General features: G+C 47.9%; 1 protein-coding gene across 2 annotated transcripts in view; it reads right to left on the minus strand.

The window, feature by feature from the left end:
• The window catches only part of CERKL (CERK like autophagy regulator), a 164,917-nt gene that overhangs the window by 56,460 nt on the left and 85,419 nt on the right, over positions 1 to 23,038 (minus strand). For both annotated transcript variants that reach the window (XR_013623770.1, XM_078779625.1), the window contains one exon: positions 19,877 to 19,951. Coding sequence is in view for 1 of the 2 variants with exons in the window: in XM_078779625.1 (XP_078635751.1) it covers positions 19,877 to 19,951 (75 nt within the window). In the remaining variant the exon portion in view is untranslated. The remainder of the gene's footprint in view (positions 1 to 19,876; positions 19,952 to 23,038) is intronic.

Below are 23,038 nucleotides of genomic sequence, written 5' to 3' on the forward strand. Positions count from 1 at the left end.
CCAAAATTGGACAACCAGTTGGGGGAGTGTGTTGGCTCCGGGCTGGATTTGGATCTTGGAGGATCGGGAGATAGAGCTTCTGGAGATTTGGTCCCTGTAGGGAATTTGGATCAACTGCAGGGAGGGGCAGAACAACCGACGGTAGAGGTTGTTCCCTGCAGCTGCGGTTTGGCAGTGGGAATGAAAATTTGTAAAATAAAATTACAATGGGAAATTGATTTGGAGCAGCCATGGTTGGGATTGGTCCCCGGGCTGCGGGATCTGGACATGGAGAGGTCATGGGTGATGGCCTCGGGCAAAAGTTGCCCCTTTCAAAATTTGGGTATGCCGGCCAGCTGGGGGGGCTGTGATGGCGAGATTTGGACGTGGGGGTCCAGCCTTGGGTGTCGAGGTACGACCTGGGTCCCACGGGGGGGTCTGGTGGAGTGTGGCGTCCCTTGTCCGTCGGGGCGCCGTCCGAGCTGGTGGCTCGGGCCGGCAGGGTCACCGGACCCTGGTGGGGGTTAAGACCTCCAGAGGGGTCCGAGGTGGTTTCTCAAGCCTGGGTTGGCATTTATTGAGGACCACTAGGGGGAGGTGTTGTGGGTCGCGCTTTGGTGGTGGCACTGTGGATGGCCCAACTTGGGACTGATGTGGTGACCACCCGGGCATGCGGCCTGGCATTCTCCTCCAGGGACTTTGGGACAACTGGCATGTGATGACCTGCCATGCCGTGTTGGTCGATGGACGCGGGTCAAACCGAATGGACAGGGATGGAGATAGCCTGCCGGACAACCATTGGGGCATCTGTGGAACGTGATGGTGTGAGTGACCTTCCACAGATGCTCCGTTATGATTTATGGACTCTCGGGTTGGGAAGAGAGCCATGGGGATGTGAATCGGGAGATGTGTAACGAGCCGAGCATATGGGCCATGCTCGGCTGGCATGTGTATGGCAAAGCATCCTTCTTTGGTGAGGTTAGTAAAAGGTGACATGTTTAGCATGGGTAATCTGTGGGTTAGATGGAAATTTAAGGGTGGATTTTGAAATGCCATGGTGGACACTGTACAGTGACGCCATTATTGATCCAGGTGGGTAGACTAAAGTGTTGGAGGCTGTGATAAAATTAATAGGGTAGCAAGACACAGCTTTCAACTGGTTGCGGGGGCAACTGTGCTGATATTTGGGACGCGGGATGATGGGGATGTAGTTGTGTAGCCTGAGGGTCAACGTGGTGCTGTGCGTGTCCGAGGTGTGTGGACCATGTCTTCTGGGTGGGTCTCCTGGTGGAGCATGGCTGTTGACTGGACCTTGGTGTGGTCAAGTGTGGGTGAGCACTGGGGGGGCTGCAGTTCTGTAGTCGGACTGGGGGATGATGGGGAGGTGCAGGGGACGTGGCTGTAGGGATGCCACGCACTGCGACCGTGCCCCCCAGGGCCGAGGTTGTGTGTGCGGTAGTGTGTGTTGTGGCAGCAAGTGCTCACCACATTGGCCAGCTGGGGCTGCTGCAGCTGTGTTCCTCGCAGGGGGGCCGAAGGATGGATGGTGGGTCGCACCCTTATGGACACTCATGGGCCATGTTGGCGTTTTGACTGCTCACCTTGTCCCGGTGACCCTTGCACGGTAGAGGTGCAGAGCTGTCGTGGCCATAGGTAGTTGTGTAGTGATGATCACCGTTGGATGCGGATCCACATACCTGCCAGTGTAGTGGGGACAAAAGAGAAATTTGGAAGGATTTGGTAGGCCCAATGTGAAATTTGGGGAATTGTATGGGTGGATTGCACTTTGAACCTGACCAACCTGCAACTACCTGCACTTGAGGTGAGTGTTTTGAGGAGTACTGTCCCAGGCTTCAGGACTTGCTTTGGAACTTGGGGACATGTAAATTGGAGTTGGGAGGCGGGTGAGAGTGATGACATGGCCGGTGAGGGGATGGAATGGGAGCCACAGTGTCTTGTGGGTGGCGTATGTTTTTGTATTGTGGTTACGTGTTTTGATGTGGTCGTGAGAGTGGAACCTGGAGAGTGTGTGATGATTATTGGAGATAATGAGGGGTGATAATTGTGCTTTTGGAAATGTGCTTTTGGGAAGATGTGATGGTTTAAATGTGAACTGGGGGAATTTCACATGTAGCAGGCCATGGCAAGCCTTGTAACACCTTTTACACCATCTATGGAATTGTACTGAATTGTGCTGAGTTGTGTGGAGAATTGAATGGCAGTGGGGGAGGAAGTGTGTTTTGGGGTCTTGTGGGTGGGGAAGGTGTGTGTGTCCGCAGGTACAGAGCAAGCTCTGAGGAGCGATGCCTGCGGGCCCCCCTCTGCGGCAATTACCCCTGGCAGCCGGTGGTAACTGGAAATTGGAGCTCGTCGGTGGAGGGTCTGGTTGGGCGCCGCGGGGTGAGGAAGTCCCCCGGTGACCCGTGTTGCTGCGCGAAAGCAGGAGGCAAAGGAGCCTGGTGTGTGTGGAGACCCTCACCGGCGAGGTAACGGCGGAAAGGGGCTGTTGGGCTGTCATGGGGCCAAGAGGTAAAGGGGGGGGGGGCAATGAACTTGTAAGTCGGTTGACTTGTTTTTGGGACTGCGGGCACCACAGCCTGATGCGCCCCCACCATCTTTTTGTGCGGTACCTCCCCGCTGCCTAGTTGAGGAATGCACACACACGTGAATGACATCAATGCCATGGTCCTGCAGGGGGTGTATTGGAAATAAGTGCTTTGTTGATTTTTGAAATGCCTTGATGACCTATGGAATGAGAATGAGTGGTTAAGGGGTCTGTGTTGCATGAATGTGGGCGAAATCCACCGAGCCGTGTCACTCACCTGTAACATCTGGACAGGGCCCGTGGAAATTTAGTGGGATGCATTGGGGATGGCCCCGCAGGTAAGGTTGTGTCTTGTGGCATCCACCGGGGGACGCGGTCTGTAGACCGGGGTATGTACAAAGGTTAGAGTTTTGAGTTTTGGAAAGATGGTTAAGTTTTGTGGTTAAGTTAGTGTTGTGTGTTGTTGTTTCCTCCCTCCACAGGAACAACGAAGAAGATGTACATACTTGCATGATGGTTAAGGGGTTCAGCATGTTAAGGAAGTGTAGGTAGGTAGTCCGACTCACTTCCCACAGCCCTTCCTGATTTATTTCGTAGGTTAATTAAGTGTGTGACAGTAAGTGTTAAGGCTGGAATGGTAGCCCTGCGGTGAACCTTGCAGGAGCTACGGTTCCAGGGGGGGGGGGCTGTGTTATGAATTTGGTAATGCAACATCTAGAGCTAGGTAGATCTGAATAGGTAGGTATTCGGCTGTCGTGACAGGGACTCTACATGTAATAAGTTCTTGATGTTTAGGCGGTTGTCGGGGTAAGATGTATGAGTGTGGATCTACCTGGAGATTCGAGTGTTAAATAGTGAGGGGTTAAAGGTAACGCCCCTGTGAGTATCACCTAGTAATCAAACCTTTGTCCTTTATGGCACTGCAAACCACATAAACATTAGTTAGGTCCTTAGCGCAACATTAAATAATCCCCTTTCCCTGACAAGGACTTCGTATTAAATTGACAGGAAACCAGGTCAAAAACACCACCACAACTGGCCGCCACCGTGTACACCTCCAAAGGCCTAAAAACCTGGCCGGCACGTGTTATGCCAGGACCGCAGGGTCGCGTAACGGGGGAGATGTCAGGAGTCGCGGGAGGCTTTGATTGGCTGAGGAGTGCGCGAATGTGACGTCATCGGCCACCAATATAGGCGACGGTCGGACGCCATTTCGGCAGTTGAGTCGCAAGTCACACAGAGTTGAGTTGAGTTCGTGGCAGGCACTGGCAGACGCAGGCAGGCACCAGAGAGTTGAGCGGTGGTGGAGAGTTGGAGAGGACACGCCATTCCAGTCGCAGTTCGAGTGCAGTTCGGGTTGTAGGGAGTCGCAGGAGACACACGAGAGCACACCCAGTTGGCACTGAGCAGTTCGTTGGCACTTGGCTGCCAGCACTCCCGCGTCGTCGAGTCGAGTGGAGTTGAAAGGAGTCCTTCCTGTCCCTGGTCAAGTGGAGCCGCTGGCCTGCGTCGGACGCGTGGTGCTTGGAGCGAGGGGCCTCGTGGTGTGCGATCGGGCCGGAAGGAGCGGTGCTGGACACCAACAATACAAGACGACAAAGACAGATAAGCCCGATCTCCGCGTATATTTTGAACGACGGGACGTGTTATTTTCGTGATTAATCTCCCTCGTTTGTGTTTGCTGTCAGTCGTGTGGGGACGTCCCGATTTAGGTTTATTAGAATTATTAGATTTACCGGCGGGCTTTTTCACTGGCTTTACTTTTCCTAATAAACCCTTATATTACTTTTTGTACATAATATCTGAACGCAGTTTTCCTGGGTGTTTGATTTTAATAGATAAGGTTGCGGAGCCTTCGCTGCGCCCCGCTATTCCGCGCGTTGGTGTTGAACTTGAGTCCGCCATTGAGTGTTCGCCTCGGGAGTTAAAGTCTCGCAAATCGGTCATCCGTAACTGTGGTGTTAATCACGGTTACGCGACAAGTGGTGTCAGGAGTGGGATTTGAACCCGTCGGACAAATTTTTTTGTCCGCGGCGAGACATCGACACGGTCGGACAAATTTTTTTGTCCGCGGGGAGACATCGACACGGTCGGGCGTACATTGCGCCCGACGTTCGAACGCAAAATTTTTATAGTCGAGGCGGAGAAATTTAATAATCAATCGGGCAAACGGAGCGCGATATCGCGTCTTCGTCAAATTTAAATTGTGTTTCAGGAATTATTAAAATAAATACGCGCGCGGGGTACGACCTTCCGGAAAGCGGATGTCGGAGGTCGACGAAATGGAGGTGCGTAGTGAGGCCTCCGTCAGCGTCGGGAGTGAGCCGGAAATGGGGGATAAGGAGGATAGCGTTGGAACTTTCCCCGCCGTTGGGACGGCCCCGATAGATCTCCAGACCATAGTAAATTTAATAAAAGACATGAGGGCTCAGAGTGAGCGATTGGGGAACCGGATGGATGCTCAGGGTGAGCGATTGGAGGAACAAATGGGAGAAATGAAAAGTGGGATGGAAAATAAAATGGAGTCCCAGGGGAAGGAATGTAGGGAAGGAATGAAGGGAATGAGTGATCGATTGGAGGAACAAATGGGAGAAATGAAAAGTGGGTTGGAAAATAAAATTGAAGGGATGGAAAATAAAATGGAGTCCCAGGGGAAGGAATGGAGGAATGAAATAAAGGAAAGGAATGAACAATTGGAAGGAAAAATTGGGGAAATGGCACAGCAGCTGGGGGAACGAATTGATGGCATAGAAGGGAGAGTGCAAAACCAAATTACGGACAGACTGGGGAAATTTGAGGGTAAAGTAGAAACTCAAATGGGGGAGATGGAAAAAGCCATAGGGGTGGAAATTGAATTGAAACGGGAGGAATTAATGTCGAAAATAGAAGAGGGCGTGACGCAGGCTGTCCAAATGGGGGAAAAGTTGGAGGGTCAGATTGGTGCCACAAATGCTCGAATTGATAAAGCAAATGGGGAATGTTTCCCACATTCTGGCCTGGTTGTTTATCGGGACCGTGTGGATGTCACAACACCCCAACCGGGGGATGAATTTGGAATTGTGCAGCACCAGGGCGGTGGTGCGGAGCAAGAGGGGGTAGAGTTTTTGGGGGTCCATGCGATAGAGCCGGACCGGGTATTTATTGGGGATATTGATCAAAGCCTGGCGGGGCCAGGAATGATTTCTAATGATGAGGATGAGTTGATCCAGCGGCTGGAGACCTGTGACAGTCCCATGGAGGTAGAGCTTGTTCAGGCCCAAAGGAGTCTGGGGGAAGAGGTGAGTTGGTCCGAGGAGGTGGTTGGAATGACCGAGGGGACGCTCACTGTACACTGCTATTTGGAAACAGAGGCTCCAAAATTGGACAACCAGTTGGGGGAGTGTGTTGGCTCCGGGCTGGATTTGGATCTTGGAGGATCGGGAGATAGAGCTTCTGGAGATTTGGTCCCTGTAGGGAATTTGGATCAACTGCAGGGAGGGGCAGAACAACCGACGGTAGAGGTTGTTCCCTGCAGCTGCGGTTTGGCAGTGGGAATGAAAATTTGTAAAATAAAATTACAATGGGAAATTGATTTGGAGCAGCCATGGTTGGGATTGGTCCCCGGGCTGCGGGATCTGGACATGGAGAGGTCATGGGTGATGGCCTCGGGCAAAAGTTGCCCCTTTCAAAATTTGGGTATGCCGGCCAGCTGGGGGGCTGTGATGGCGAGATTTGGACGTGGGGTCCAGCCTTGGGTGTCGAGGTACGACCTGGGTCCCACGGGGGGTCTGGTGGAGTGTGGCGTCCCTTGTCCGTCGGGGCGCCGTCCGAGCTGGTGGCTCGGGCCGGCAGGGTCACCGGACCCTGGTGGGGGTTAAGACCTCCAGAGGGGTCCGAGGTGGTTTCTCAAGCCTGGGTTGGCATTTATTGAGGACCACTAGGGGGAGGTGTTGTGGGTCGCGCTTTGGTGGTGGCACTGTGGATGGCCAACTTGGGACTGATGTGGTGACCACCCGGGCATGCGGCCTGGCATTCTCCTCCAGGGACTTTGGGACAACTGGCATGTGATGACCTGCCATGCCGTGTTGGTCGATGGACGCGGGTCAAACCGAATGGACAGGGATGGAGATAGCCTGCCGGACAACCATTGGGGCATCTGTGGAACGTGATGGTGTGAGTGACCTTCCACAGATGCTCCGTTATGATTTATGGACTCTCGGGTTGGGAAGAGAGCCATGGGGATGTGAATCGGGAGATGTGTAACGAGCCGAGCATATGGGCCATGCTCGGCTGGCATGTGTATGGCAAAGCATCCTTCTTTGGTGAGGTTAGTAAAAGGTGACATGTTTAGCATGGGTAATCTGTGGGTTAGATGGAAATTTAAGGGTGGATTTTGAAATGCCATGGTGGACACTGTACAGTGACGCCATTATTGATCCAGGTGGGTAGACTAAAGTGTTGGAGGCTGTGATAAAATTAATAGGGTAGCAAGACACAGCTTTCAACTGGTTGCGGGGGCAACTGTGCTGATATTTGGGACGCGGGATGATGGGGATGTAGTTGTGTAGCCTGAGGGTCAACGTGGTGCTGTGCGTGTCCGAGGTGTGTGGACCATGTCTTCTGGGTGGGTCTCCTGGTGGAGCATGGCTGTTGACTGGACCTTGGTGTGGTCAAGTGTGGGTGAGCACTGGGGGGGCTGCAGTTCTGTAGTCGGACTGGGGGATGATGGGGAGGTGCAGGGGACGTGGCTGTAGGGATGCCACGCACTGCGACCGTGCCCCCCAGGGCCGAGGTTGTGTGTGCGGTAGTGTGTGTTGTGGCAGCAAGTGCTCACCACATTGGCCAGCTGGGGCTGCTGCAGCTGTGTTCCTCGCAGGGGGGCCGAAGGATGGATGGTGGGTCGCACCCTTATGGACACTCATGGGCCATGTTGGCGTTTTGACTGCTCACCTTGTCCCGGTGACCCTTGCACGGTAGAGGTGCAGAGCTGTCGTGGCCATAGGTAGTTGTGTAGTGATGATCACCGTTGGATGCGGATCCACATACCTGCCAGTGTAGTGGGGACAAAAGAGAAATTTGGAAGGATTTGGTAGGCCCAATGTGAAATTTGGGGAATTGTATGGGTGGATTGCACTTTGAACCTGACCAACCTGCAACTACCTGCACTTGAGGTGAGTGTTTTGAGGAGTACTGTCCCAGGCTTCAGGACTTGCTTTGGAACTTGGGGACATGTAAATTGGAGTTGGGAGGCGGGTGAGAGTGATGACATGGCCGGTGAGGGGATGGAATGGGAGCCACAGTGTCTTGTGGGTGGCGTATGTTTTTGTATTGTGGTTACGTGTTTTGATGTGGTCGTGAGAGTGGAACCTGGAGAGTGTGTGATGATTATTGGAGATAATGAGGGGTGATAATTGTGCTTTTGGAAATGTGCTTTTGGGAAGATGTGATGGTTTAAATGTGAACTGGGGGAATTTCACATGTAGCAGGCCATGGCAAGCCTTGTAACACCTTTTACACCATCTATGGAATTGTACTGAATTGTGCTGAGTTGTGTGGAGAATTGAATGGCAGTGGGGGAGGAAGTGTGTTTTGGGGTCTTGTGGGTGGGGAAGGTGTGTGTGTCCGCAGGTACAGAGCAAGCTCTGAGGAGCGATGCCTGCGGGCCCCCCTCTGCGGCAATTACCCCTGGCAGCCGGTGGTAACTGGAAATTGGAGCTCGTCGGTGGAGGGTCTGGTTGGGCGCCGCGGGGTGAGGAAGTCCCCCGGTGACCCGTGTTGCTGCGCGAAAGCAGGAGGCAAAGGAGCCTGGTGTGTGTGGAGACCCTCACCGGCGAGGTAACGGCGGAAAGGGGCTGTTGGGCTGTCATGGGGCCAAGAGGTAAAGGGGGGGGGGGCAATGAACTTGTAAGTCGGTTGACTTGTTTTTGGGACTGCGGGCACCACAGCCTGATGCGCCCCCACCATCTTTTTGTGCGGTACCTCCCCGCTGCCTAGTTGAGGAATGCACACACACGTGAATGACATCAATGCCATGGTCCTGCAGGGGGTGTATTGGAAATAAGTGCTTTGTTGATTTTTGAAATGCCTTGATGACCTATGGAATGAGAATGAGTGGTTAAGGGGTCTGTGTTGCATGAATGTGGGCGAAATCCACCGAGCCGTGTCACTCACCTGTAACATCTGGACAGGGCCCGTGGAAATTTAGTGGGATGCATTGGGGATGGCCCCGCAGGTAAGGTTGTGTCTTGTGGCATCCACCGGGGGACGCGGTCTGTAGACCGGGGTATGTACAAAGGTTAGAGTTTTGAGTTTTGGAAAGATGGTTAAGTTTTGTGGTTAAGTTAGTGTTGTGTGTTGTTGTTTCCTCCCTCCACAGGAACAACGAAGAAGATGTACATACTTGCATGATGGTTAAGGGGTTCAGCATGTTAAGGAAGTGTAGGTAGGTAGTCCGACTCACTTCCCACAGCCCTTCCTGATTTATTTCGTAGGTTAATTAAGTGTGTGACAGTAAGTGTTAAGGCTGGAATGGTAGCCCTGCGGTGAACCTTGCAGGAGCTACGGTTCCAGGGGGGGGGGGCTGTGTTATGAATTTGGTAATGCAACATCTAGAGCTAGGTAGATCTGAATAGGTAGGTATTCGGCTGTCGTGACAGGGACTCTACATGTAATAAGTTCTTGATGTTTAGGCGGTTGTCGGGGTAAGATGTATGAGTGTGGATCTACCTGGAGATTCGAGTGTTAAATAGTGAGGGGTTAAAGGTAACGCCCCTGTGAGTATCACCTAGTAATCAAACCTTTGTCCTTTATGGCACTGCAAACCACATAAACATTAGTTAGGTCCTTAGCGCAACATTAAATAATCCCCTTTCCCTGACAAGGACTTCGTATTAAATTGACAGGAAACCAGGTCAAAAACACCACCACAACTGGCCGCCACCGTGTACACCTCCAAAGGCCTAAAAACCTGGCCGGCACGTGTTATGCCAGGACCGCAGGGTCGCGTAACGGGGGAGATGTCAGGAGTCGCGGGAGGCTTTGATTGGCTGAGGAGTGCGCGAATGTGACGTCATCGGCCACCAATATAGGCGACGGTCGGACGCCATTTCGGCAGTTGAGTCGCAAGTCACACAGAGTTGAGTTGAGTTCGTGGCAGGCACTGGCAGACGCAGGCAGGCACCAGAGAGTTGAGCGGTGGTGGAGAGTTGGAGAGGACACGCCATTCCAGTCGCAGTTCGAGTGCAGTTCGGGTTGTAGGGAGTCGCAGGAGACACACGAGAGCACACCCAGTTGGCACTGAGCAGTTCGTTGGCACTTGGCTGCCAGCACTCCCGCGTCGTCGAGTCGAGTGGAGTTGAAAGGAGTCCTTCCTGTCCCTGGTCAAGTGGAGCCGCTGGCCTGCGTCGGACGCGTGGTGCTTGGAGCGAGGGGCCTCGTGGTGTGCGATCGGGCCGGAAGGAGCGGTGCTGGACACCAACAATACAAGACGACAAAGACAGATAAGCCCGATCTCCGCGTATATTTTGAACGACGGGACGTGTTATTTTCGTGATTAATCTCCCTCGTTTGTGTTTGCTGTCAGTCGTGTGGGGACGTCCCGATTTAGGTTTATTAGAATTATTAGATTTACCGGCGGGCTTTTTCACTGGCTTTACTTTTCCTAATAAACCCTTATATTACTTTTTGTACATAATATCTGAACGCAGTTTTCCTGGGTGTTTGATTTTAATAGATAAGGTTGCGGAGCCTTCGCTGCGCCCCGCTATTCCGCGCGTTGGTGTTGAACTTGAGTCCGCCATTGAGTGTTCGCCTCGGGAGTTAAAGTCTCGCAAATCGGTCATCCGTAACTGTGGTGTTAATCACGGTTACGCGACAATATGTATATATATATGTATATATGTATATATATATATGTATATATATATATATATGTATATATATATATGTATATGTAATCGTTAGATTAAATAAGACGCGGACGTAGCTTCAGGACGTCGATCTTTAATTGTCGACCAAGCTTTCGACCAACAAAGGTCTTCTTCTGAGTCTACAAAAACAGCAGGCATGTATATCAGTCAAGCGTGTATGGTGATATCTGTGTGAGATGTGTGACGTGTGTAGAAAATGCATACAGAAGGAAGAGCCACGCCAAAGCTCACTCACCAGCGCCCCAAGTTCAACGGAAGTGACCGTTTCCGTTACGGTCACTTCCGTTAGGGTGCACGTGCATATACAAATATAGAGATATACATACATAAACACACAAGCATATATTCATATCCCATTTATATTCATATAATATATTTATATATTTATATAAATGACATATAAAGGTAGAATGAATGAATGATGAATGAATGAATGAATGGGTTACGGTTAACAATTTGATTGGGTTGATGTGGGAACATGCTTTAGTCATCAAAATTTATGCCATGAGGGACTTTTGTCCGAAGTTTGTGTATCCAAAAGGACTCACGTTTCAGAATCGTGGTGTGTGATCGATTTGTGATTGATTCAATGGCAGAGATCTGAATGTCATTTATAGAGTGATCCGGTTGATTAAAGTGTATCGTGTAAGGTAGAGATTTGCCCTGACTGGTGTGGAAGTTATTGATTTCTGACCGGGTGTTATTAAATCGTGTGTAGAGTGTATTTTCAGTTTTTCCAACATATTGTTTGGTGCACTTTTGGCAAGTGATTAGGTATATGACCCATGTAGATTTGCAGTTCATATAGGAGGTGATGGGGAATTTTTGTCCAGTGCTAGAACTACAGAATTTGTTTCCTTCTAGTAAATGTTTGTGAATAATGCATTTGTTTGCTGTGCATTTATAGAAGCCAGGGATCCTAGTTTCTTTGTTGTGGGGCTGTGGGTGCTTTGCTTTTACCAAGAGGTCCCTGAGTGTCCATATATATGTATATATATATATGTATATATATATATGTATATATATATATATATGTATATGTATATATATATATATATGTATATATATATGTATATGTATATATATATATATATGTATATATATATATATGTATATATATATATATATGTATATATATATATATATATATATATATATATATATATATATATATGTATATATATATGTATATACTGGTTCAAGCAGGCTATATATAAAAGTTTTTGTTTGTTTATTTGTCTGCACGCGCTAATCTCCTGAACGGTGAAAGATAGGAGGAAACCTCTGAAACAAAAAATGTCGGGACGGGCCCCGGAAAGGTTATAGGCTAGGTGTCGAGGACGCTTCGACCGGGCTGGGCCCATTTTGCAATTGAAAGCTAAGCTGAGTTATAGTAGTCAATCTTCTACGGCCACGAGTAAAAGCTGAATTATAGTAGTAAGTTCATTCAAAAAGAACTAAAAATGTCTTGATGGGCCCCGGGAAGGTTATAGGCAAGTTGGTCAGGCCGGTCGAGGCCGCTTCGGCCGGGCTGGGCCCATTTTGCAATTAAAAGCTGAGCTGAATTATTGTAGTGAAACTTCTACGGCCTTTCGTAAAAGCTGAATTATAGTAGTAAATTCATTCAAAAAGAACCCGGGCAACGCCGGGTGCTTTCGGCTAGTTTATAATTAAAAGAAAGTTTTTGTTTGTTTGTTTGTCTGCACGTGCTAATCTCCTGAACGGTGAAAGATAGGAGGAAACCTCTGAAACAAAAAATGTCAGGACGGGCCCTGGGAAAGTTAACGGCTAGGTGGCCAGGCCAGTCGAGGCCGCCTCGGCCAGGCTGGGCCCATTTCGCAATTAAAAGCTGAGCTGAATTATAGTAGTCAATCTTCTATGGCCATGAGTAAAAGCTGAATTATAGTAGTAAATTCATTCAAAAAGAACTAAAAATGCCGGGACGGGCCCCGGGAAGGTTATAGGCTAGGTGGCGAGGCCAGTCGAGGCCGCATCGGCCGGGCTGGGCCCATTTCGTAATTAAAAGCTGAGCTGAATTATAGTAGTCAATCTTCTACGGCCACAAGTAAAAGCTGAATTATAGTAGTTAATTCATTCAAAAAGAACCTGGGCAACGCCTTGCATATGTATATACAGACTTGGCATTTAATATGGAATTATTTTTTTTTCTTGACTTGGGTTTACTTTCTTAACTCAGTATATCAATCTAGTGAGTTTCTTTTACACTTTGGTGATTTATTTGTTAAAAGAACCATGTCACTGATTGTCTGTCGCAGCAAGAAGTCAACAACAGGATTATATCACAGGTGGCTTGGCAAAAATTTTCGGACAGGTCATTTGATGATTGGCTTCACAGTCGGGTATACAAGGGTTGTTGCGTTCTGTATTAGTGGACAACAACTGCTGCACGTCTCCAAAAGTTATTGCCGCTTCCTCTGGAGATGGTCCGTCAACTCGACAATGCTGTTTGTCATGGAGTGGTGGCTTTACAAAATTACGGCATAAAACAGCGTGCTATTGCTCGGCAGTATGGCATCACTCAATGTCAGGTGTCAAAGATCCTGAAACGAAATGCTCAGAGGGGAGTCCCTACTCCAATACCGAGGCCAGGACGTCCCCGCAGAACCACAAGGAGGGATGATCGCCAGCTGCACCGGTTAGTCCGCAATGGCCGTACCAAGTCAGCTAATCGGCTTAGGGCTGAGTGGCAGCAACTGACAAATGTGCCTGTATCCAGAAGGCTAGTCAACCAACGACTGGTTCAAGCAGGCTATCGTGACAGGCATCCCCTGAGAAAGCCACGCCTGACCAGACAACACCGCCAGCGCCGATTGCAGTGGGCCAGAGAGCACCGTCAATGGCAGCCAGGACACTGGAATCACGTGATCATCAGTGACGAGTCTAGATTTCTGGTCTATCGTCAAGCTGGTCGCGTCCGAGTGTGCAGACAAGTGCATGAAGCCTACAACAAAGATTGTATAGTGCCACGAGTCCAGGCTGGAGGTGGTGGGGTGACCGTTTGAACTGGAAACCTGAACCAGTTCAAGCACAGGGCCATTCTGGAAGAAACATTGCTTCCATTTGCTCGTGCAGCCTTTCGAGGAAACTTTGTCTTCCAAGATGACAATGCACGGCCTCATGGTGCTCGCATGATCCAACACTTTCTTGCTGACCATGGTGTAGAGCATATGGAGTGGCCTGCCATGTCCCCGGATATGAATCCGATAGAAAACTTGTGGGCAGATTTAACGCGTCAAATCGACCTCTTGGACCAGCAGCCGACCTCTGTGCGTGAATTGCAGCAGGCTATCCCTGGTGTTGGGCTAGCGGCTAGGGTGCCGGCTTAGGATCCTAGGATCCTGGGTTCGAATCTCGGTCGATCGCCGAATTAATGCCAGGGGGGTTGACTCAGCCTGTCATCCTTCCGAGGTCGGCTAATTTGAGTACCAGTTCACTGGTAATTCCCTGTTTGTCGTTGAAGGCGGCAAAAAGGGTTGGCGTCAGGAAGGGCATCCGGCCGTAAAACATTGCTTCAAAAAGGGGACCAAAAAAAAAACAAAAAAAAAAACAACTACCACGGTCCCCGAAAAGGCCAACCCCCGCTTTGCGGGGAAAAATGGCCTCTAAACGGTGGTTTATGGTCACTGCATGGCAAGCGATTCCTGTCCAAACCTTGGCAAATCTCGTGAACAGCATGCCTCAACGTGTACGTGCTCTCCTGAATGCTCGTTGGGGTTACACGAAGTACTGAACTGTAATTGTACTGTCCGTAATCCCAGTCGTAATTTAACTTTTGTTTTTGTTATAAAAAATTTTTGGCTAATGTGCAAAATAAAGAGATACTTCTGGAAAACGTACAGAAGTTTAACACAGTACTGTCCATGAATTGAGTTCGATATCAGTTTACATCACTTTCAAGGATCAATTTATTTGTTTCGAAATGTCAAATGTGGTTTTTGTTTCTTTTAAAGGTCACATTTACAAAATCTGGCATAATTTCAACATAATTCCAATGAACTTTTGGTTCTAAGATATCTTGAAAAGTAAGTTCACCCCCACAAAAAAAATATTCCATATTAAATGCCAAGTCTGTATATAGTATATATGTATACACAAAGAATTAAGTTAAGCACCCCCCCCGTTTTTTTACAACCTCGCACATTACAAGTTTGTTGTCGTCAAAACAGTGTAATATACCCATGTTATTGCTATATTTTCTGGAGAAGTGATATTATGGTCACATAAAAACATAACAATCATGCCGTTTTCAATATTTTATTCTGAATAATTTAAGGTGAAAATTTTTGGGAATTTTAGGCATATTTTCACCTCAATTTAAGTATGGAGCTATAGGTCCATCACGGACAGTGTGGATGACGTTTATGTTTTCTAACGTACAGTCATTGTTCTGAGAAGACCTCTAGCGATCTTTGCGTCAATAACGTGTGTAGGACCCACGTGATCGGATCACTGACTCAACCCTACGTCTCATAGACCCTGTAAGCCGTCCAAGTTGTTCCATTCCCGATGTAATGCACGTTCGGGACATGTTGGGACGACAAATTGCGAAGATGGTCCCTCCAATAGCCAATCTGGATGAATTGGAACGTGCATTACATCGGGAATGGAACAACCTGCCACAGCAACGCATACGACGGCTTACAGGGTCTATGAGACGTAGGGTTGAGTCAGTGATCCGATCACGTGGGTCCTACACACGTTATTGACGCAAAGATCGCTAGAGGTCTTCTCAGAACAATGACTGTACGTTAGAAAACATAAACGTCATCCACACTGTCCGTGATGGACCTATAGCTCCATACTTAAATTGAGGTGAAAATATGCCTAAAATTCCCAAAAAATTTCACCTTAAATTATTCAGAATAAAATATTGAAAACGGCATGATTGTTATGTTTTTATGTGACCATAATATCACTTCTCCAGAAAATATAGCAATAACATGGGTATATTACACTGTTTTGACGACAACAAACTTGTAATGTGCGAGGTTGTAAAAAAACGGGGGGGGTGCTTAACTTAATTCTTTGTGTATATATATATATAGTATATTTCGGCTAGTATATATGTATGTATATACACATACATACTACCTTTGTGTGTGTGTGTGTGTGTGTGTGTGTGTGTGTGTGTGTGTGTGTGTGTGTGTGTGTGTGTGTGTGTGTGTGTGTGTGTGTGTGTGTGTGTGTGTATATACTGTATATGTGTGTATTTGTTTTAATGCAAATATAATCCACAAAATCATGGGACGGGCAACATATCGGAGCTGTTAGACCTTGTTTTTTATTTAACTGCCTTGTTTGGTATGTGACAAGATTGGCGTTTACTGGAATTGCCATTCTGATCGTATGCCAGCAGAGGGTGTTGCATTTTGGTAAATGCCATTCCTATGATGGAGATGTAAAGCCAGCTGCCCTGTCTGAATCTAGCTTTTGCATGATAAAGATCCCACTACACGGTATCTTTCGAAAAGCGTAGGCCATTGTGAGCCAGTGCCGTAGGAAAAATGCATGTTCAAGGTTAGCCGTATAATTGAAATTCCTTGCAGTATGTCCGAGTGTTGGGTTGTGGACATCAGGGTTTGCATGAAGTTTGCAAAATGGCCTCTTGTAGCCAAATATCCTCACATTCCATGTACTATTTACAAACATACAATTGTTGTTATAATCGTTTGTACAACTCAAACCTTGGATTGCTGAATAGAAAAGAAAGAAAGAACCACCTTTAGAGGTCATTTTTCCCCGCAGAGCAGGGGTTGGCCTTTTTGGGGGCACCTTGGTCCCCTTTTTGGAGCGGTTTTATGGCCGGATGCCCTTCCTGCCATCAACCCTGTTAGTCACCTCTTGCGACACACAGGGAATTACCAGTGAACTGGTACTCAATTTGCCGACTTCGGAAGGATGACAGGCTGAGTCGAACCCCCTGGCGTTAATTTAGTGATCGACCGGGATTCGAACCCAGGATCCTAGGATCCCAAGCCGGCACCCTAACCGCTGAGCCAACACCAGGCACAACACTTGGATTCCAACACTTGTTTTTAAACATTTGGATTGCTGAATACCGATACAAATTGTATCAACATTCCGTGACGTAATGATTAGAGTGTTTGCTTGCAGTATGGGAGGTCAGCAGTTCAACTCCTGGCTGAGTCATACCAAATAATTAAATGGTACTTGTTGCTTCTTTCCTTGATGCTCAGAATTTTTTTTAACAATAGAGCATGGGCAAACAACCATATATTGGCAACCATTGCACAGGCTTGCTGGGCCTAATTTGCCTCCTCCAGCGTTTAAGATCCTTGGAAGGAAACTTGTATGATAACATTGGTCTTAAGAAGTGCATCAAGAAGAGAGTGGAAGATGCGTTCAGTGAAAGGTCCGAATGCAAGCCCAAAAATTCCCAGAATCTCCAATTCCTGAGGCACGTTGTTGCAATAAACCACGTCCAAGTAGTGTTTCGTTACGGAGCGGTTCATTTTTGAGAGCACACGAGAAGTGTTCATTGCAGCCGTTTATAGTCACACTGCCAAGGAACCGGTTCTTGGCAGGGCATTGGGTTCAGAAATAATTTTTATTCCCTAAATGTTTCACGTTCTTGAGGCAAAACAACAAATCGGGACCTTTTGCCGACATGGCAGTCAATAATAATGTACCAAGGAAAACATTTTGCTACCTCGGAGACATTCTGAATGGAGAAGGTGGATCAGACTCGGCAACGGTTGCTGGAGTGAGATGTGCATGGAAGAAGTTTCGGGAACTGAGTGGCGTGCTGATGAGGAGGGGAGTGTCGTTGAAGCTGAAGGGAAAGGTGTATGTTGCATGTGTGAGAAGAGTTTTTTTGTTTTTTTTGTATACTAAATCGAGGCTCGTGAAAGAGCTAACATTTATTTCACAAACAAATCAACCAGACAAACAAAATATATAAAAAGAGGGAGCGGAAGACAAGATGGGGAGAGAAGGGGAAGCACACAAACACAACATTTGAGAGCAGGCAGATGTGTGGGAAGGAGAGGGCTTGGGGGGAGGAGGCGTGGGAAGGGGGGTGGGGGGGTGGGAGAAGTATAAAACACAAGGACACCACGGACTTCCAGGACAGAAGTTGGTATTTCAAAAAAGTGGATTTGGGGTGAAATTAGCGGGGGTACAAAATATCAAGGTTTTGGATGGGGGAAGATAAGAGATGGTGGTGAACAGCTGTTTGAAAGACCTGGAGGGTGGAGTGGGATTGAAGAGAGTGAGGGAGTTTGTTCCAGAGGCGGGAGAAAAGAGGAATGAAGGAGTGAAGGTGAGCAGAGGGTCTTGATTTTGGCAGTTTAACCATAAGAGGGTTGCAGGCAGATCTTGTGCGACCTGTAGGAATATTTGCGGGACAGAGCCCAGAGAGAGCTGGGGGGTAAGGCCAGAGAGGAGTCGGTAGAAGACGGAAAGACCACCAACCTGCTTGCGGTGAGTGAGTGAGAGGCCCTTCGAGTTAGCTTCATCGTGGGAGATTCCAATGATTCTGAACACTTTGGTTTCAACAGCGTGAAGCCGAGCTAGGTGTGAGGCAGGAGCGCCAGCCCAGAGGGGAGAGCAGTATTCCATTGAGCTGCGGATGAAAGCCTTGTATGTGGTGAGGAGCTCAGGTGTGCCAAGGAAGGACTTCGCACGACGGAGGATGCTCAGTCGGCGACTGGCTTTGGAGGCCAGCTTGGAAATGTGGTTTTCCCAGGAAAGATCATGGCAGATAGTGAGACCCAAAATCTTGAGCGACAGAATTTCTTGGAGAGGATTGTTGAGAAAGTAGATGAGAGGGTTGTCCAGTCGGTCTTTTCAGAGACATCGTAAGAGATTGAGATTTGTCAGGATTGAAAGACATGTTCCACTTGTTGTTGTTGTTGCAGTCAATAATAATGTCCGTTTTTTTTTAGAGAACACTTGTGACAAATGGCCAGCAACACCACCCTGTCACCGTGCGCCTCAAGGAGTTGATGCATTTGAGGTCGAAATGCGAATGGGTTTAAGGATTGCCATGATGATAGATTCCACTGACCTGGATGGGCCACCAACACAGAGCACTCTTCTTGGTAGAAACCGTTGACAAAGTTTCAGTCCATGTGTTTGTGCCCTCGACCGAAGTATTAACGCAAGTTCTCTTAAAAGGAACTTCAAAGTAGGAGGAGATCAAAGCAGGGCCCATCAGGCCTGTGCCATGGTTGCTCGTCTATGTTATACTCTCTTTAAATGTGGAGCGTCAAGCAAAGAAGCAGCACGTGACATTTTAAAAGTTTGGTTCCATTTGTAAAGTAGAGGTTAAAGTAAGACTCGACTAGGGTCGGGTCCAAACCTCCCAGACTCAGAACAGACGCTCAAACTGTTACGCCTTCGAGTCTTGTTTGGTGATCCCACGATTTTTTTATGTGTATTTATTTATTTTTCTCTGGGAGGACTTCATTATTCCTACAATCAAAATTGTTTTTTGAATTGTTATTTTAACACCAACTCCAAATCATCTCAAAACGCAAAGCCTATCCGTGTCCGAAATAGAGCGAAACTTTACGAAAACAACAGCTAAACAAATTGTAAATTTTACTTCTTGGTGTTTTTTTTTTTTTAGTATACAAGATCGACGCACGTGTAGCATCAATCACAGAACACAAGACTGCCGAAAAAACAAACGGACACACAAAACATATAATAAAGAGAGTGGGAGACGAGATGAGGAGAGAGAGGGAAGCACACATGTACAACAGCAGAGAACAGGGACATCGGGAGATCTGTGGGAGGGAGAGGACTTGGGGGGGAGGAAGCATGGGAAGGTGGGTGAGGGTGGGAGAGGTATAAAACACATGGACACTGCTAGAACTTCCAGGAAAGAAAGAAGTCGGTATTTCAAAAAAAGTGGTACTGGGTGTGAATTAACGGGCGTAGAAGAGATCAAGGTTTTGGATGGGGGAAGATAGGAGATGGTGGTGAACAGCCGTTTTAAAGTTTTGTTGTTTTTTTTGTTTTTTTTTGTTCTCCATGTTCTCATGACAAAGGTTTGTTGATAATTTGATGAGAAAAGCTCAAATGGTAAAAAGGTTATGGCCTGGACAGACGGACGCGCGCATGCATGATTGGGAAACCCCATCTCCCTCTGCACGATGGACGGGCTAATAAGCCGCAACAGTCTTTAAAGAACGTCTCCATTGGGTTTTCATACAGAGAAAGGCCTTGTACTATAGGAAAACTTCAAAGCTTTCATAAATCAAGGATGTGCTTTAAATTTTTCATTTTGATCCTTATCACATCAACTTGCTTCCACTTTCTCCTGGAGGAAAGACACTCAAATCAGGACTTTATTAGTCGCGGTACTACTTAACATGAGCATTTCAGGGGCAGGTAGTGTAAAATGAGCCATCATGTGATCTTTGTGTGTATGGCTCATGACCAAACTTCAACTCACCCAAGATTATGTGCAGCGCAGCACTGCGGGCGTGATTTGTTCCGTTCAAGGTGGTGGCCTGCACATTGTTGGAACCTGGCAAGAGATTACACTGTCAGGATTATGGCACATCATGGTTTCATTTTCATCCGTTTGCTCATCGACCGCAGTGGTTCTTGAGATGCACTCTCATCGCCCTGTTATGACATCACGTCATAGCCTTCTGCTCTAGCAATATTGGGAAGCAAACGCAGTTCATCACAGCAGCTCCATCTTTTTGTTTGCCTAACAAATTATGATGATGGAAAAAATCACATAACACGTCACAATTCAAGAATCAGCAACCTGGATTGAATAATTTGGTTTTTCGCGACGGCTTTTTTGTGAAGTCTTGATTGTACTTTTCCAGCTTTCTGGAAGTTCTGGAATTGTTTGCATCAACTATCAAGGCTTAATTTACTTACATTGCTGCAGAACAGCTGTAAGTTGTTAACCCATTACTTGTTCCCTGAAGAAGGCCTTTTTTTTTTTTACAATATAACTGTGCAATTTACATTATTTTACCGTTTTTGCTAACCTAAACTTTTTTTTAACCTCGAGCAGTTTACTGCTTACCTTTGTACCATTTCAGGTTATTCTGCGTAAATTGCATAAATTTACTGTGTAAATTGCATAAATTTCTGCGTAAATTTCAACTGCGTAAATTGCGTAATTGCAACTGCGTAAAAAGAACTGCGTAAATTTCAATAACAACTGGAAAAATTGAGGTGTTCTAAAACTTTTGACTGGTAGTGTATTTATCCATACATATGTATACATGTCCATTGTCCATGTGAACTGGACATACATATACAAACACATCTGTTTGTTCCAAACCCCTGAGCCAATGTCCTCAACAGCTGATGGTAAACTTCAAAATAAAAACTTTCAATTCTTAATCAACTTGATATAAAAGCATAAAATGCCAGCACCATCAGCAATACCTCGCGTCATACGTCACATGACATATGCCCGCCTCTCATCTCACGTTGGCTTGGCGATGGCGCGTCACTATCTCACCCGGGAGAGGGGTGGAGTTTGAACTGCGCATGTCCGCTCGGCAGTGTAGACGTTGAACCCTACCTACCTGCCAGATCGATGTTTTGAAAAGTTAAAATAACCCGATCTTTTTTTTTTTTGTATACAACATCGAGGCTCGTGTAAGAGCTAACATTAATGACAAAAAAACAAACGGACACATAAGACGAAATAAAGGGTGTGGGAGACAAGATGGGGAGAGAGGGGGAAGCACACAAGTACAACATTTGAGAGCAGGGACATCAGGAGATCTGTGGGAGGGAGAGGGCTTGGGGGAAGGGGGAGTCTTGATCGGATGACCCAACAAATTATTGTAAATATTAATTTTTATAATTTGATATCCCATGCTCTTTACAGAGCTGCCTAATCAGTTTCTTGGAAAGGGTAATCCTGGGTGGTTTGCCATTGCCTTCCCAGCATTGCTTGCCCATGCGGTATCCTTTCAAATGCTGAGCGTCAAGAAGGAAGCAGCACGTACTATTTTTGAAGTATTTTGTATGACTCGGCCAGGGATTGAACCACCGGGACCGACTTCCCAGACCTAGAGCGGACGCCCCTCTACGCCCTAATCTTTACATATCTGAGTCTGATACACCTTACACCCAAGACACATGCTACACAAACACACACACACACACGATTCAAACACAAAAGCAGCGAAAGAGTTCAGCTGACTATCCAGTCATTGTTAGTGTGGTTGCAGTGGCAGATGTGGGCAAAGGAAATGAATGGAGCGGTAGGAAAATGAGCACAACATGAAGAACAAGCACACGTCACAGCTGCCTCAACCAGGACCTCGGACTTTGAGACTGGAAGTCTTTGGCTGCGCACCGACTCCAATAACTCCACTCAAGAACCAGGGGAAAGTGCTGTGTTATAGGGCGAGCGAGGCAGGTCATATGGACACGCTGTACTATGCCCGACAACACATCGCAGGTAAACGATCCGGAAAGAAGTCGAACACGCTGAACAAATGCACGTGATGAATACACGGACTTATAAACCAGCACTGTAGGTGAGCGCACACCATGATGAAAGTGCAGCCATGACGAACTCGCACCGTAAAAAATAGACATCAAAAATCCATAACACACGAACACTTTGGAGAAACGCACACCGTTGATGAACACACACACTGTGCAAGTAGGGCTTTGGCTACACCTGGCATGTGCCTGGCACAGCGCAGCCCCGCTGCCTGGTATTCTCTCTGCCCACCCAGAACGTCCTTGGAATTTGGGACTCGGCTGCAGCAGCCTGGCAGAAAACAATTAAGTTAATTAACTAAGCTGCATGAATATTCATAAGTATGTTAATGCCTGCCATTTGAGTGCGAGGCGCGCCGATGTGATGGCAAGTTTGTGCACCAGCATATCGGATGGAGCTTGCGAAGTGCCATGGGACTTCCTTGATGCCCAAACCTCACCCTCACCCCTCCCCTCACCCCCACCGTACGCAAGCACACACACGCAATGTTGAGCTTTCCTAGGCCTCTCATGCTCCGTGCTCCCGTCCGCAGGCAGCACCATCCCCGGCTCACAGAAAGATGCTGCTAATTGTCTCTTTCCTGCTCATCTGCCAGGTTGCCCACCGTCACTATGGCTCCGTCCAAATCGTTTATCCAAATTCAGTGTGCTTCCCAATAATGGCGGACAGGCAAAAATAAACAATCCAGAACTGGCATCAAAAGGATGTGCATTTCCTGCCAGCACGGTCACCGATAACTGCAGCTTCACCAACTGGTCCACGGTGGAGATTTTTTCTTGGCTTGGACCGGTGCCACCCATGGCCGTGGGATTGGAGCCACCCATGGCCGTGGGATTGGAGCCACCCATGGGCCTGGGATTGGAGCCACCCATGGCCCTGGGATTGGAGCCACCCATGGCCGTGGGATTGGAGCCACCCATGGCCGTGGGATTGGAGCCACCCATGGGCCTGGGATTGGAGCCACCCATGGGCCTGGGATTGGAGCCACCCATGGCCCTGGGATCGGAGCCACCCATGGCCGTGGGATTGGAGCCGAGGTGAAATGCTGGTGCCTCGAGACATTTAAAACCAGAGCAGGGTCTCTGTTACCGGGAGGTTTTTGCGGGTTTCTGCCAGCTGGGG

Source organism: Myxine glutinosa, chromosome 6, assembly GCF_964187855.1.
Source record: "Myxine glutinosa chromosome 6, kmMyxGlut1.1, whole genome shotgun sequence".
In the NCBI taxonomy this organism is placed as follows: Eukaryota; Metazoa; Chordata; class Myxini; order Myxiniformes; family Myxinidae; genus Myxine; species Myxine glutinosa.